The sequence below is a fragment of the Cavia porcellus genome, unplaced genomic scaffold, assembly GCF_034190915.1.
Source record: "Cavia porcellus strain 051 isolate PalLab524CR breed Dunkin Hartley unplaced genomic scaffold, mCavPor4.1 scaffold_16, whole genome shotgun sequence".
NCBI lineage: Eukaryota > Metazoa > Chordata > Mammalia > Rodentia > Caviidae > Cavia > Cavia porcellus.
Window position 1 is genome coordinate 13,210,513 of NW_026947499.1, and position 16,070 is coordinate 13,226,582.

Sequence of the window (16,070 nt, forward strand, 5' to 3'; positions counted from 1 at the left end):
GAGATTAGAAAAACCTGGCACCATGTCTGACCAGTATGGTGATTTTTATGTAGTAGGATTACTCAGTGTTGCTCCTTTGGGGAAGTGACTCTACTCTCAGACTGACATTAAAGGAAATTGTATGGTTAGATTAATCATCCTGTGTAGAAGTAAAAGAGCTCACTGAAAATCACTTGCGGGGAAGGAAGGAGGTGGGGTTGTATGTTTTAAGTATTTAGAACACTGATTCTCAACGTTTATCTTTTTTAAAACCACTTCGTTATGTATGAAGTAACCATCATTACTAATATAGAGAACCATTAAGATACGATTTTGAAAAAGTAGAATTTATATAATAAAATACGAATTTGTGGCCATAAAATACAGCCACTAGAGGGTATCCTGTGCAGCAAATTTATTAACAAATTTTGAGCTATCAGTTTAAATCAGGGATCTGGAATCCTATCTGATGTCACAATTTTCTATCTGTTGTCTTCTAGCAACTTCAGCATGTATATAAGCAAACAGTAACCACGGAAGAGGATAATATCTGACTCCCAGCTCCTTGTAAGAAATTAATACCAAATCCCCATCCCATCTGTCCCCTGGGTGACAGTTCAAGGCAGAGCTGTGCAAAGACAGAGCACAGAGGTCTGTAGTGCAGGTACACAGGGCCAGCCCTTCTATGCTCCAGGGACTTCTTCCCTGGGGGCCTCAGCTCCTTTACTTAACAGGACTAGGTATGTGATTCACAAGACTTGCTTCCTTCCCTTTGTCTGGGGTAGGGTAGTTTCCAACAACTTCAGCAGTAGAAGCAGTAAAAAGATGAGAATCTTTAGATTAGATCAAGTTGACCAAGTTTCTTAGGAAAACAATCATATAATCCAAAATCATTTACTGTCTCTTAGCCTCAAATTCTAGCTGCAAAATAAAGAGCAAGCCATCACTGAGAAAAGTATGAGAGCTCAACTTTATAGAAGTTTCACTTCTGCTTATTTTCTCTAGTAGGATTCTGCCTAAAATTTAATTAGGCAAAATGGTGCCTGCTGCTGCAAAGAAAAAGAAAATCAAAATTCCCAAGATGGTCTTTGAGTTACCTTCTTACTATGTAAATATTTTACTTGAAGTAACTGAGGAATTCCTAGAAGTAAGCGTACAAGCCAAGCTACAAAAGAAACTATTACAGAACTACTTGAAAGACTATATAACTGACAAATTCAGAGGTTGAAAAAAGGGCTTCAAAGATATCAGCAATCAGATCAGTATTTTCCTTAAAAGAGGAAGACTTCATTAATACAGTTAGGTTATACTCGTAACCCATCATCTTTAACCATTCCTCAAGCCAAAAGGCAGCTACTTCAAATTTTTAATATAAACTCATAAATATAATAAATATTTCTCAGCTTCATAAAATCTTTAAACTCACAGTCTTAAGATCTTAATCATCATTATATATCCTGGGAAATGTAGGAACTGTACACTTACCAAGTCAAAATGGTAAGTTCAAAGAGTCTTTTCTTTATGAGTCATCTACCTATGGGAGATTTGACCAAAAAACTTATTTTTACATTTTCTCTATGAAATGTAATAAAGGCATTTCTCACAGAAACAGCCCAGTGCTATCTTGAATATGTGATATGCACGTCTCAAGATCCCTGTTAATTTCTGTCAAAAATTAAAACAGAACACAAAGATTTCAACTGCCAGAGACTCACTTTAAAAACTAGTCTTCGCCATTCCTATTAGGTATTTCTAAGGAGGACTCTGAAACTAACTTCACCTTCTCTTCCGCAAGATGGCAGTAACATCTACCCCACAGATTTGCACGTGTTAAAGGAGAGGCTGTATGCACAGAAGTGACCACTGCCGTGTGCATTTAAACGTTCAATATATGATGAAGTCAGTCCACATGAGTCCTCTCCTTTCCAATTCTAGTCTGATGGGAAAAGATGAAACTGCTATTCAGTTAATAGAGAATTTCTCAAAAGAGCTGACCCTAAATAAGTTTTGAAATGATCAAAGAAAACTGGCCTCAAAACATGTAAAATAAAAAAGATCAAGCCCCAGAGAAAAAGCCTTGGTATTGCAACACAGTTTTCTCCCCAGAAACGGGTCCTAGAGAGGGTGGGATCAGCTGGCAAGCTGACTGAAGGGAAGCGGTCTCCTCCTTAGTGCTCCATGTCCCTCCACCCTGCCAGTCTCTCCATCGCACTAATTCAAGAAGGACACCACCCACCTCCTGCCGGAACCACATGTGCATGGTGAGGCCCCACCCTCCCAAAGCATCTAACAGAATTCCTGCAAACAGTAGGTGCTCTTAAGAATAAATGAGGCTAGCTCGCAAATCCAACTCTTTCCTTTGCCTCCCCCTAAGACTCATCCTTCTGATACTTTCAGAGACAAAAATTCATAACTAACTGGTTAAAGACCTAAGAAAAACATCTATTTTTATTGCTGTACTGTAACATAGTATTACCTGAACATGGACTTTTTTAAAAACCTTTTTGAGACAGGGTTTCACTATGCAATTCAGGTTGGCCTTAAACTTGCAGCAATCCTCCTCCCAAGGTTTCTCCCAGCCTCCCAAGGGCTGGGATTATAGACATGCACCACCATGCTTGGTCCTTAACACAAACGTGATGTTACACTAAACACAATAGTCAGTTTGCAGCTTTATTCATTATTAAATATCTAATGATCATGATATCTATGGTATCCACAGGGCTACTGAGCACTGAAAACTCGGCCAACCTGAGGTGAGCTGTGTATATGAAATATATACTGATTCTAAAAAGAAAGACCTGCCCCAAAGAAAAATATCCCAACTTTTATAGGGATTATATGTAAAAACTGTATTTTGGATAAATTAAAAATTCATCATTAAAATTAAAATTTCACACATTTTTCACTTTTTTAATATAGCTACTAGAATATTTAAAACAAAGTATGTGGTTCTCATTTGCAGTTCATCTCGTATTTCTGCTAGATGATGCTACCACAGACAGGAACTTCATAATCAGTCTGTCTTCCCACCTCAATGTTCAATAAATCTACTGCAGAGGTGGATACTTCTTGGGAGGCAAGACACGCCATGTATATGTCTACTTACCATGGTAAGTGTTCTTTCCACAAACATTAATTTACATACATAGTTTATCTCTCTGTGTTATGTCAAATTAATTTTTATAACTTCTACTTTTTCATCAGGCTTTCAATAGCTTCCTTTTGAAATAGTTACTTATAAATAAAAATGAAAGGACAAAGTTCATATTCTACTTTACTGGGCAATGGCACAGTAAATGAAGAATCTGGAACAAGTTATTAGACACTTTATTTCAAATCATTCTGTATCTATTCATGCCAAAAGGGCAAAAGATTAACTGGTTCAAAAAAGGCAACAAAATTCACTCGTCTGCCCTACCTTTTATGTATACATTTTAATTCTGTTTCTTTTAATCTGTGAAGTTTCATGTTTGTAAAATTCTGCAGTGCAGAGTAATAAAAAAAGAAAAATGTTTAATTAAAAAAACTATAGCAACTGGCTGGCTATCATTATTCATTTTCAGCCATGTCATGCTTGGGAAAGCTTTGCATATTTTAAAAAGCTATGGATCCACTAAAGCTGTCAAAATCCAATCTCTGTATACTATCCACTTCTACATTTGAGTAAATCAGCACTACATTTATAGGTTCATAAAACTTTTTGACTCATCCCTATGACATGGTGGTTTTTCCCCTCAATTTGTTCTCATTACCAACTGAAGTTAATGAGGAGGTGTTAAAGAATGATTTGCAATGGAATTATGTCTCTGTTACAGAGTATCAGTATAAGCCACTCTGACTTTCTTTTTTCTTATAGAATAATGTGGTTTCTTCTCTCATCAGCATAGATAATAAAACTAGCTGATCGCAAAAGGAAGCCCCAAAATTTCAATATGAATCTTGAAAAGAACCACAGAAAACAAGCATTAATTATCCTTGAGTGAATTACATTTATGAAAATTGAAATATTTCATGTACTTATAGCAGACTATTCTGAAAAATCAAATGTATAGCATTTATCTTTCTAGGAAAAAGACTATTGGAAAAGCAAACTGAAGACATGTTTTCCTACATTTAAACTACAAAACTCGATTTTTAATTTGTAAAATAAAGAGTGGAAGATGGCTCCTACATACAAACAGCTGCCTGCCATCTCAAGAATAACAACTGTATACAAGTATTTATTCATATCTAGAAATCTGTCAAAAGGGAAAAAAAAGTGGGGGGGAGGCGAGTGTCAGGCAAAGCACCAGTGAGTGCAATGTGCTATCAGCATCACAGGCAGTGAGCCAAAGCTCAGGCAGTTTCATCCACGTACTTGGTGGGTAAGGAACAGCAGCTCTTCCATCCTTCCCAAGAGGTCGGTCTTCAGTCCCAACCGTAGGCATTTTTGATGAGCGCAGTGCAGGTGACACAGCCTAAGAACAGATTACTGTTAGTAAAACCGAGTGACATGCAAGTAGGGCAGTAGTCAGACATTTCAAAAGGCACGCCTACTGATAGTAACATAAAGGAAAGACGCTGGTGAGCTTGCAGGAATCCCAGCAGATAGTGACGCAAAGGAGACTGCTACAAGCTTATGGAGCCAGATGCACTCAGGGAGTCGCTTTGTTTTGTTTTGTTTTGTTTTGTTTTGTTTTGTTTTCATGGCTCTTGTGAAGGCAGAACTGTTCCATCAAAGCAGAGCTTGCACACCTACAGCACCACTCCAAGTCCTCACAAGTATTAGGGTGCTGCTTGTGGCAGGACCTGGCAGGTGGTCTGGTTTGCCTTCTGTTTGGAAGCAGACAGCTAAAACAGATGGCCTCAACCTCTCCTAAACTATTATTATCTTTTTAACCACAGCAAACTATGTACCTTCCATTCCTACTTCAACAGTTAGTATTCATCTTCAGAACAAACTTTATATAATGAGCTAGTAACAAAATAAACACATAATACATGAAATAATTCCAAAAAAATTGAGTCTCACAAATAGGCAGGCTTTTATTTATTTATATAATATGTGCTCCAAAATGTAAAACTAAATTCAAAGATATCTGAGATGAAAAAACACCCATAGGGTCTTAACTCCACTTACTAGATAAATTAACAGCAGATTCTAATAGAAACTATTAACATGATAAATGCTGGACTAGAAATTGGAATTAAGTAGAAACACTCATTTCAAAGAAATAGAAATTCAATTAAAAATGTCCAGTTCTCTTCTGCACATTACAGTTACTAAAAATATATTCCTCAAACTTAAATATTTTTTAATTAAGTCCAGTAGTAATTTACAGTTGATAGCAAGAATAAATTCAATGACCTGAGCAGAGTCAACAGTCACTAGGCACAGAGGTTGTGAACACCATATGCCAATCCGTATTGTCTATTTCTTTCACCTGGGGATGGTGAAACAGGACGCAGCCCTGTGATCCCAACACTCTGTAAGGGTTGAGACAAGAGGCCTGCAAGCTGAGCCCAGTCTGGGCAACTGAAAAACTTAGTGAGTCTCTGCCTCCAAATAAAAGACTAAAACACATTTTGGAGATGTCACTTAGTGAGAGAAGGCCCTGAGTTCAATCTTCAATTAGAAAAGGACCTCCAAAGAGCAGATGTTTGCATCAACGAGAGGAAACATGCCACTCTACAACCAAAGTTTTCACAATGCTGGAACTCAAGTTCTCATGCTCCAATTCTACAAAACATCAAATAGGATTCTTGCTTTCTGCATATCAAACCAATCAAAACAAAATATACTTCATTCTACCAGGTCAGTTCCGTACTCTGCAATCTTCAGAGGAAAACGTTATTGGTAGAGTCCGAAGTCCAAAACCCAAGACTGGTCAAAATCCTTAAGACCTAACAGTCTCTGGCCATCAGGAAAAAGCAGTGCAGCAGACTTCTTACTGTCCTCCAAAGCCTATCTAGTTCTTTCTTGTTGCCTAATCAGGGCTCATTCCACACTCAAATTAATATCCTTCTCTACCTGATCTCAGTTTTTGCATATTTCAAGTCAAACTCACCCTTCAGTGCACTGTAATCCTGGTATTTCCAAAGTCTTAGAATACTAGTAAGTATATAATATTTGAAAATGAGCTATATTTTATTTTAAAGTAGGAAATCAGATCACTACTTAAGTTTAAAGCCTTAAATTCTGCTGCTCTTCCACTTTGCACTGAAAGTTCAACATCTTCAGATTCTGGTCTGTCACTGCACTTACAAGAAGTATATTGCAACTTACATGCTGCTTTTCTGTAAGTCTGTGAGTGCCACAGTATAATGAGGATAGTAATATAATCACAGTTGCAAATTTGATAATTAGCCTTAGTATTTGTGACACACATTACATACATACATATATATATATATATATATATATATATATATATATATGAATACGTACATATGTATATATATGACGATAGAGAGGTAGGTTAAGTGAATAAATGAAAGAAAAACAAATTAACAAACTGATTTCTTTGACAAATGAGCCTTTCCTAGTCACCTCTAGGTATCCCAGAAATAATGGGTATTTATGTTTGCCCAAAGGAAGAGAACTGACTAGGAGAATGAGAACTCAAACTAACTGACTCTTAGCTCAGCTGATTTACAAAGAATTATAATTCTTATCTGTCCCTGTAATCATATGACTTTTACAATTAATTTCTATGTATAAATTCTAACTCCCTACCACAATACCATGACACTTGAAAGTATAGAACATATATATGTAATACACACATGTGCACAAATATACACTCAAAATGTAGGCATTATTTTAAACCTCTGAACTAAAGGAATGTATTCAATACATTTCTATTCATTTCATAACAGTCAGAAGGATTTATTAAATAAATATAAAGCTGGGCACAGAGACAAACTACTGCAGTCCTAGAATTATGAGAGGCTAAGGCAGCAGGATTGTGAGGCTGAGCCAGCCCAGGCAACTAAGTAACTTAGTGAGACCTTGTCTCAAAATAAAAAAGGTAAGAAGGGCTGGAATACTGCTCAGTGAGATGGCCCTGGGTTCAACCTCCGCTACCACAGTGTGAAGAGGTGGTGGTGGTGGTAAAACATTTTAATGTTTATAACTGGAACATCATTAAAAAAAACAGTCATCAGAATCCAAGAAGTACTACATACAACATTATCACTTTCTGAATCTTCGCAAGTACACAAACATTTTAAAAGAACATTCAGAACCTCTCAAGCGTCGCCAACTTTAATAAATAAAACTATAAGGAAATACCGAAACATTGATATGAAGTCCCCACATTCAGTAAAGTTTTTATGGGTAGCTAGTGGCAGACTCACCCCAAGTTCATCATCGTCAGAATTATCAAAGATGTTGTCTAAGTCATGCAGGGAAGGTGCCAAATCTGTCACCTGCGTAAGGCTACTGGAGCCAGCTCTGCCAGCAGCATTATCCTGCCGGACATCTGCGGAAAGGAAGCAGAAGAGCCAGAGTGAGCAGCTCCAGCAGCAGGAAGCAGTGAGGAGAGGACATGGGTCTCAATGAACAAGATCTGCCTGTGAACTTTTTCCCTAAGGTTTAAAATTTAGAGGAATTATTTTCAAATATGTTTATCAGTTTTGAAAGGAACTGAAAAACAAACTATGAAAAATATATTAGAAATGAGATCACACTATTGCTGTAAAAATAAGAATCTCCCTCACATTTTATTTTAGCAACAATCCAAGTGAGGCAAATAATCATTGTACACACCTGTTTTAGTAGCAGAACTGAAAATAGACATGGCATTTTTCCCATCAGGCACCGGCGTGGAATGACCTGGTGTAGTGACATCCTTGGTACCAAATCCATCCTCTGACTGTATAATAAATTCAGCCAAACAAAACACATGAACACCAACCCAAAGTGTGGAATATGAGGGAGAACACAAAGAATTAGAGGGTAGAATGGAACTTGTTATGAGCACAAGTATGATAAATCATGGTCTATGCAACCAAAGGAAATAAATGGTATGTCCTTGCTCTGGAATTTAAACAGAACCAAGTATTCCCCCACTTTCCCCTCAATCCTGTGAAGTATTCTGAGTCAATCAGTGGTTTATTTCTAAACAGTACTGGTGGCATTTGATTACAGACCTGCCATGGTGTTAAAAGCTGCCTTTAGTAACATTTTAGATGCTGAATTATAGATCAAGCCTTCTGGATCTACACAGATCTCTGTAAAAAGAATCTGAAAAATCATTCCCCTCAACTACACTGCCTCTTGTAATTGCCACACTTCCTGTACTCTTAAGAACACCTCTTTAAATGGTATTTTAGAATGTCTTAAAATTTAAGGTTAAAGACAGCAGACACACCCAGTACTCACTTTCATTACAATGGAACCAGTATAATTAATGCTAGCAGTCTATGGATAGTGTTGGTATTAATTCAGAGACTATGTAGGTATAGCGCTCAACCCAATAGATACAAGAGGCGCTCAATGAATAGTAGATACTGTTATTAACTTTTTTCTTTACATTTTGTGTATTTGGAATATTTAAAAAGAAATAAGCAGGGAGCATAGGCCAACAAGAATTAGCATGAGAGGAAACATGCACTGTACAAGCTATAGCCTGGAAAATATGCGGCTTCATTTATGTTCGGCTGACTTTTAAACAAAGGTGAGCCATGACATAAAAAGGAACAATACGCTGTTCGATACAATAGTACCAAGAGCATGAATATGGGGACAGAGCAATCAGGCAAGACTACCTCAAACATTCTGCCTCAAGTCTTCCCACACGTGCTGCACTGACATAGATAGAAGCCCACACCATGCTAAACTCACTCTATGTTAAGTGGTACCTTATTCTTTTTCAGTGAATCCTTCTCTGTCCCCTGTTTGCATTTCTTATTTGCTGTGAAGATGTATTTTATGTCACCGTCCTCAAATGTATACGGGTCATTGACTTCTCCCAAACTGTCTCCAGGTTGTTGTGACAGAGGCAATGGGTCAAGGAAGTGGAGTGGCTGCATCTGGGACTGCTTATCTTGCCAGATTTTAAACCGCTTGTTAGGTTGTGCTAAGAGTCTACAAGGGAAAGTAAACAACATTTAAAAGAAGTAAATAATTTAAAGTAATTTTTTAAAGAGTAGGATTTATAGTTTAAGGAATTTTAAAAAATGAAACTGTAAAAAGATCCTAAAAATTCAGCCACATCATGATTTTCAAGACTATATTCACAATTAAATAAAACTAGTAGATTTTGTCAAGAACATGATTTTAGGAAGTACTAACAATATTACCAATAGATATACAATACATACGTGAATGCATGCAAAGCCTTGCTCTAAAGTGCCAACATATACATAAGCAACATGCACAGTTTCATTAAGTTACACTCTTTGATTAACAACCAATAGGTCAAAAATTAATATATACTCAGTGCACTAAAATATTGTAAGCATATTTAAATAGTGACTTGTAAGCTAACAAAAGTGTTGTTTTTGTTTTGTTTTGAGGTACTGGGGACTGAATTCAGGACCACACACACGCCAGGCAGATGCTCTACCACTAAGCTACTCCTTTAGTTTAGCATTTTAAGTTTAAATTTTTTCTATATGCACAGAAATGGCATGGCCGTTTGTTTATCATGTTTATGACTGCCTGCCAGGGACCTCTAAGGAAGAATTTACCTCTACCAACCCTGGCTTCCGTCCTAGAGAACTACCTTGTTCCAAGCAACAACTGAGACAAGTCCGGTTTCATTTGGCCTGAAGGCTCAGCAGAGAGCATGGGAAAAGCCCTGACTCCCAAGAGCCCTAAGCCTTGTGGTGGGTGCCCAATGGCGGCACAGGGCGTCACCTTACCTTTGCAGTGCAGTGCTCTCTGTGTTCACCTCCATTTTGGCATCACATCTCTCACCCTGCAACTCTGGAGGCCTGAACTCAGCATCATCACTAGGTGGGAGACGAAAACTATGCCACCACTTATCTGATGACTCTGCGTTTGAGGACCTAATCCCACAATATAAGGCTGTCTCGCTGACCTCTGCCATCAGAGGCAGTCTTTGGCCTACGAGGACAGTTCTGTCATCCAGAGCAGACAATTGCTGAAGTTCTAGCCCATTTCCATAGAGGGCTGGATTCACAGGGACAGATGGTGGGTCCAAACTCTCTGTTTCCTGACCTCGTGGCTGAGGGCTGAGTGTTGGTGGCAGAGGGGAAATAGGGGAATGAGGTGAATCCATAGGATTCAGATTCATTTGCTTGCTTGTATTTCTGGAAGGCACGGCCATTTGTTTATCATACTTCCGACTACTAGACACCTCTAAGGAGGAATCTATCCCTGCCAACCCCAGCTTCTGTCCTGATGTATCTTGTTCCATGCATAATTCTTCAGCCACCGAAGGCCTATGGTGAAATGGTATCAAGGGTCTCTTTTGCAACTTGTCGCCCTTTTCTTGTCTTTCTGCTGTTTTGTGCTTGGAAGAAGCAGGAGGTGGTAAAGATGAAGATGATGGTCCTGCACTGAACCCTGGTTGCGATAGTGTGGGAGGTCGATTAGGTCCTACTGCACAACGTTTTAAAAGTTTATGCCTAAAATGAGAGTTAAAATCAAGTCAACAAATACAGATAAAAATAAATGCATCATTATAACATTACCAAACAGGTACTCCTGACAAAGTCACACACTCCCATGCATACATAGGATAACTAATGCATTTAGTGGGCTGTGGGTTTTTATTGCATTTATAATGACCAAAATGCTACACAGCTTCTTGGAAAGTGAAGAAGTAGTCACATTCGAGTCAAACAGACAAAAAAGGGACTTAAGAAGAGACAGAAATTAATATATTGCTATCCTTCACAAAATTACTGGCTTCAAAAAAGTCCAAGTCTTTCTAATACTAGATAAGAGCCTCACATAACTTCATACTGCATTTTAAAACTCTAAGAACACTCACAAAATCATGTGCTTAGAGAAAACAAAGATTTTCTATTTCTATCCTGTAGAGCTCTTAACTAATTCTAATATGGAAAGGTTTATAATGACTCACAGTATTTTCAATTGGGAATAAAATTTCTCCGCAAGCCTCCTCCAAAATGTGAAAGTAATGAAAGTCAATCTTAAGAACACTTAATAAAATAAACATACTGAAAATTTTATTTACCACTTATGTCCAGGAGAGATGGAACAAAACACAACTTTGGCTCTCACAGGCCAAACGTTAATATGAGCCAGAAATAAGCAGCTTATGAAACAACACATACACAAATGCATCTGAACCATCTAAGCCACACACTTGGCAAGCATGGGTGTGAGGAATGACTCAGTGAGGGCCCAGGAGATGATGCCAAGCTTTAATCTGTACAACAAAGTTATATAGCAGGTCAGCCAGTACCTCCCAATTTATAAATCACTCCCAGGGAAAAAAATGAAAGCTCTCCTGCGGTGCAGCAGTAACTCTCTGAGGCCACCAGGGTGGCATTAAATTACTGCTGCATTGCACTAAATGATGCCCCAGTGCACAGTAAAGTGGATTTGTGTGGCATAATGGGATGGTTTAGTGGACAGCAGGATGGCTGCCCTGTTCCATCAGGCCACTAAATAGTACAAGGAGTGGACAATTTCATAATCGGTTTGGTAATCCTACAGCAGATAATCTGAGAACACTCTTGCCTACATCTTTGCTTCTCAAACAAAACAACAAATTTCTGACTTTGAAGAATGTCGTCTAAGTATAAAGTTATTAAGCAATACAGACATGATGTGCTTTAAACAAGGGCACAGTACCACAGTAACAAGTCTCATTGGAAAGAGACCCTAATTATATTTCTAAGGGTACTTTTCTTATAAAAATACAGACTCTAAAAATCTTTTACATAAAACTTTCTTTGGATTTTCTCAGAGAAAATGTAACTGCACTAGTCCTTTTACAGATAATTTATAGCAGATTCTTCAAAGTACGGGTTTTTGTAAAGCAGATAATCCTATAAAGTCAGGTTCTTTCAACTGTATTAAATGAGTCAGTTTCACTGTAAAATAAAAACAAGAATGTGTCTGTAAGTCAAAAACACTATCTGGCTACATCTCTAAGCAGAAAAGAAACCTGACCAGACCAAGCAGCCCTGAGACTAGGCTCTGAAGGCCCACTAGCCACCAGGCAGAGAAAATGAGAGTCAAGGCCAGACATGGAATACTACAGACACGATAGCTAAAAAATGAGAAGAGGGTTAGGGATGTTTCAAAGAAGTTAACTATAAAATGCCTGACAGACTACATCTAGAAAATGAAGGAAAAAAAAATAAATGATTAAATTTTTAGGCTGAGAAAAGGAAATTGAGACAACAAATAAAAATGATCACAATATAGGACCTCGTACGTGGGGAAAAGAGATACATGTCAATATTAAAGAAATTCACTTTTCTTTTTCCTTCTTTGTTTTGTAGCGCTTAAGAGCAAATCTAGGGCTTTCCAAATGTTATGCTCTATCACTAAGCTCTCCCTCCAACCACCACAGTATTTCTGAAAGTCACCCCTAAAAACATGTAATATTAGAGCACAAGTGAAAAGCTGAATCTAGACAGACCTATTTAGAAGTAATGGGAATAATGCGCTGTACACATACAAAGCCCATTGCAATGAGAATGTGATGAAGGAACACAGCAATAACACTAGGGCTCACAAAGAAAAGCGTCACTTATTTACACTGAAAGCATCCCCCAAATATTTCACTTAAAATGTGACACAGATCAGTAAAAAATAATTTTAAGTACAAAAAAGCAAATTAAGGAAAATAAAGTGAGAACACAAGCTAAATACTAAAATTTATATCCTATGTACTTGCTAAGCCTCCCCTTCCCCCTCACTTCCCCACTGGGGATTGTTGGGGGGGGGGGACGGGACGGGGACGGGGACGGGACAGGGCTTTGTATATGCTAAGCATACTACTGCACCACTGAGCTACAACCACAGCACTCAGAAAGAGTTTTTACTGAGAAAGTAACTTCTTTAAAACATCTTTCTGGAAAAATCAACCAGGAGTTTCATAAGGCTGATGCAACAAATAAATGACTGCTAAGGCAGAATTTGATAAACACAATCTTTGCATATATTCTTAAAGAGGGCACATGGGCTAGCCATTTCCCTACTCTGAAGTCAATTCACTAATATCACAGTGAGAACCCCTAATCTAAACTACAGAAAAGAATGGACATCTTATAAATATACTTAACTGAACTTTTTTCAAGAACCAAACAATAACAAATTTAAAAACACATACTTTAGAAGCCAAGGTGGTCTACAATGCCCAGAAACTGAGAAATCATAAAGATGTACTCTGCCAGTCGGGTGAAGTAGGAGATATGACCCTACATACACTTAAAAAAATCTAAGGACCCTAAAAAAAATTCATTACAATACAATTCTTTACAATGAGTGGTAAGTCAAGGAAATATCCTTGAAAAATGCAAAACTTTTCTACAGAAATTCAGGGTCTTACCTAAACGCCTAAATGAATTAGCAATTAAGATACCATAACTACAATGATTTTAGCAGGTGTTGCCAAATACCTGCTTCAGTCATCAAAAAATGCCATCTCTAACCACAGAAACTGTCTACAGAAGTTGTAGTAATCAAAGTTGGGTTAACTCAAGGCAACCTATTTCCAATATGTATCTCTACTTCAACATTAGTAGAAGTTAAGTAAAATCATTTAAATGGCTAGAGATCATCCCTTAGTTTTAGTTTATTATATTTTGGTTTTGTTTGGGTTTTCTTTGTTTCTTTCTGGTTTTTCTGAGACAAGGACTTGTTAGGCCTTGTCTAGGCTGGCCTCTAACTTGTGATCCTCTCACCTCAGCCTCTGGAGTGGTGAAATTACAGGCATGCACCACCACGAAAAGCTTGATTCCTCTAGTTGTGAAGTAAATAACCAGAAAACAATTTGTAGAAGCAATTTCATGAGATAGCCAGCTGTCTATAGCTCTTTCTGAGTCCCAACAATAAAATTGTGCCATTGGCATGTAAGAAAAGACTCCTTTCTTCTCAACTAATGGAGAAAGAAGATTTAATACAAAACAAGGAACTCAGTGGTCTGTGAGGCCAAAGAGATAAGCCAACAAAGGGCACCATCATTCTCTTTCAACTATTGTTTTGTCTTTTTCACTACACACCTGGAACAAGAACAGCTGACTCTTTGGGTTGGATCCACAAAATCCCAAGTAGCAGGATTATTAGCAGGCTCTTCTTCAAGAGTTGGAGTTGACATTTGGCTCCTCCTAGAAAGGTTAAAAATGTGACTCTGCAAACATGAGATAATACTCATTCCCCTGGGGAGAAAAATGTTAAAGACTTGAATATATTTTACATAGTAATGGTATCCTGCTGATACACTGGGTCAGAGCAACTAAAAGGAAAAAAAGACTATTTGCTCTATGCAACAGGAGAATTCAAAATTGACTTAAGTTTAATGTACATTTTAATTTAAGTGGCACACATGGCAATTGAACAATATCAGGTATTATTAATTGCTGCTTTGTTACAAAGGACATCTAGATTATGTAGAAATAACCTGTATTTTTAAGTACAACTTTTCACAGCATTTGCAAATTATACACACTCTGATTGACATTAAATTTACTATCTACAGCATATACTAGCATTCCAAGCTAAAACTAAAAGAAAACAAAACTGTCTCCTACAGCTCACTGATAACTGATAGCAAAAAATATTCTCTATTATTACATCATGAGAGTGAGAACTGGATCAATCTTTGTATACTGTTGATTTAACTATCACTGGTACGGCCAAGTATCTCACTGGTATCTCTACAGAAGTTCTTTTGCTCCCTACCCTTATCTAATTCCCTAGAATTCTCACCTCCCTATTTTGTTCGGGTAATAGACAGCTAAAGTCTATTAGAACTGGTAGAAGCACAGGATTGGTAGTGCTAAAAAACCAAAAATGACAACTGGGAGGAGAAAAGCAATTTAAAAATTATCTGGACTTGCAAACAGAAGAAAAATATATCTGTGCTAATTATGCTAAGGAAAGAATTATTTCTGAGTGACCAAAGACACTTTCAAGATTCTAGAATGTGGCATGACTCTTGTTATAGTTTGTGTCCAGATATCCCCCCAAAGCCTCAAGTGGTTGGTTGTAGGGGTTTTTTGGAGGTGGCTGACTATAGAGAGTTGTGACTGATTTGTAATGCAATGCTGGGATTAAGGGTAGGTAACTGCTGGATCATCAGTCCACTGATTGGATTGGCCCCTCTCCAATCTTAGCAGACTGCGACTAACATAAGGGATGAAAGGAAGCTTATCTTACCCTGTCTAGCTGTTTTCGCTGTCTTCTGCTCCTATGAATCATCGCTCCTTTGCATGAGCCATCTTGCCTTGGAGCCAGTCAATTATGGACTGAAACCTTTACAAACCTTGAATCAAATAAACCTTTCCTCCTTTAACTTTAGGTGTCAGGTATTTTGTCTCAACAACAAGAGAAAAGTTAGAGAATTGTGTTATTCTCTACTGCAAGTATTTTAAATTTTATTTACTACAACTTCTGGGGCCTATGCTGGAATCTCTTTCTTTGGTCAATGAATATTAAGTATGAATTTATGAAAAAAGGGGTCCAAAAGACAGGTTTTGTATCTGTACATACAGCTCTGAAGAACAATCACTTAAGAAAAATTTAATCAGGTACAGTGGTACACCCATGTAATCCTATCACTTGGAGGCTGAAGCAGAATTGCTCACTGAGGCCAGCCCGAACTACAAGGCAAAATTCTGCCTTAAAAAAAAAAAAAAAAAAAAAAAAAAGAGGAGGAGCAGAAATAATAATATTTAACTGACCTTTACATGAGTGGAATTCCTAACAGTTATTAACAAGACTGTCTATATTTTTTCTGGTCCAAAGAATCAAGCTATTTATCTACTTGTATGAGTCAAGAAAATGACATTTCACCCATATTAAAATGGCATGAAACTGTGTTGCTCATTATATTCACTATGTGCAATTCACTATTACATAAGTCTTGGTAAGTGAAATAGCATTTACTAATGTTTGTCACTCCCACTTATAAAAATCCCTGGAAGTCTCTTCT

At 37.5% G+C, this 16,070-nt stretch overlaps 1 protein-coding gene across 7 annotated transcripts in view; it reads right to left on the reverse strand.

The window, feature by feature from the left end:
* Med13l (mediator complex subunit 13L) overlaps nt 1-16,070 on the reverse strand; it is a 280,561-nt gene that overhangs the window by 36,390 nt on the left and 228,101 nt on the right. For 5 of the 7 annotated variants that reach the window (XM_063225704.1, XM_063225702.1, XM_063225701.1 and 2 more), the window contains 6 exons: nt 14,140-14,295; nt 9,832-10,560; nt 8,827-9,052; nt 7,733-7,838; nt 7,321-7,445; nt 4,340-4,439 (listed from right to left, as the gene is read on the reverse strand). In XM_063225704.1, the coding sequence (XP_063081774.1) occupies nt 4,340-4,439; nt 7,321-7,445; nt 7,733-7,838; nt 8,827-9,052; nt 9,832-10,560; nt 14,140-14,295 (1,442 nt within the window). The remainder of the gene's footprint in view (nt 1-4,339; nt 4,440-7,320; nt 7,446-7,732; nt 7,839-8,826; nt 9,053-9,831; nt 10,561-14,139; nt 14,296-16,070) is intronic. The other 2 variants (XM_063225703.1, XM_063225705.1) reach the window with 2 other exon arrangements.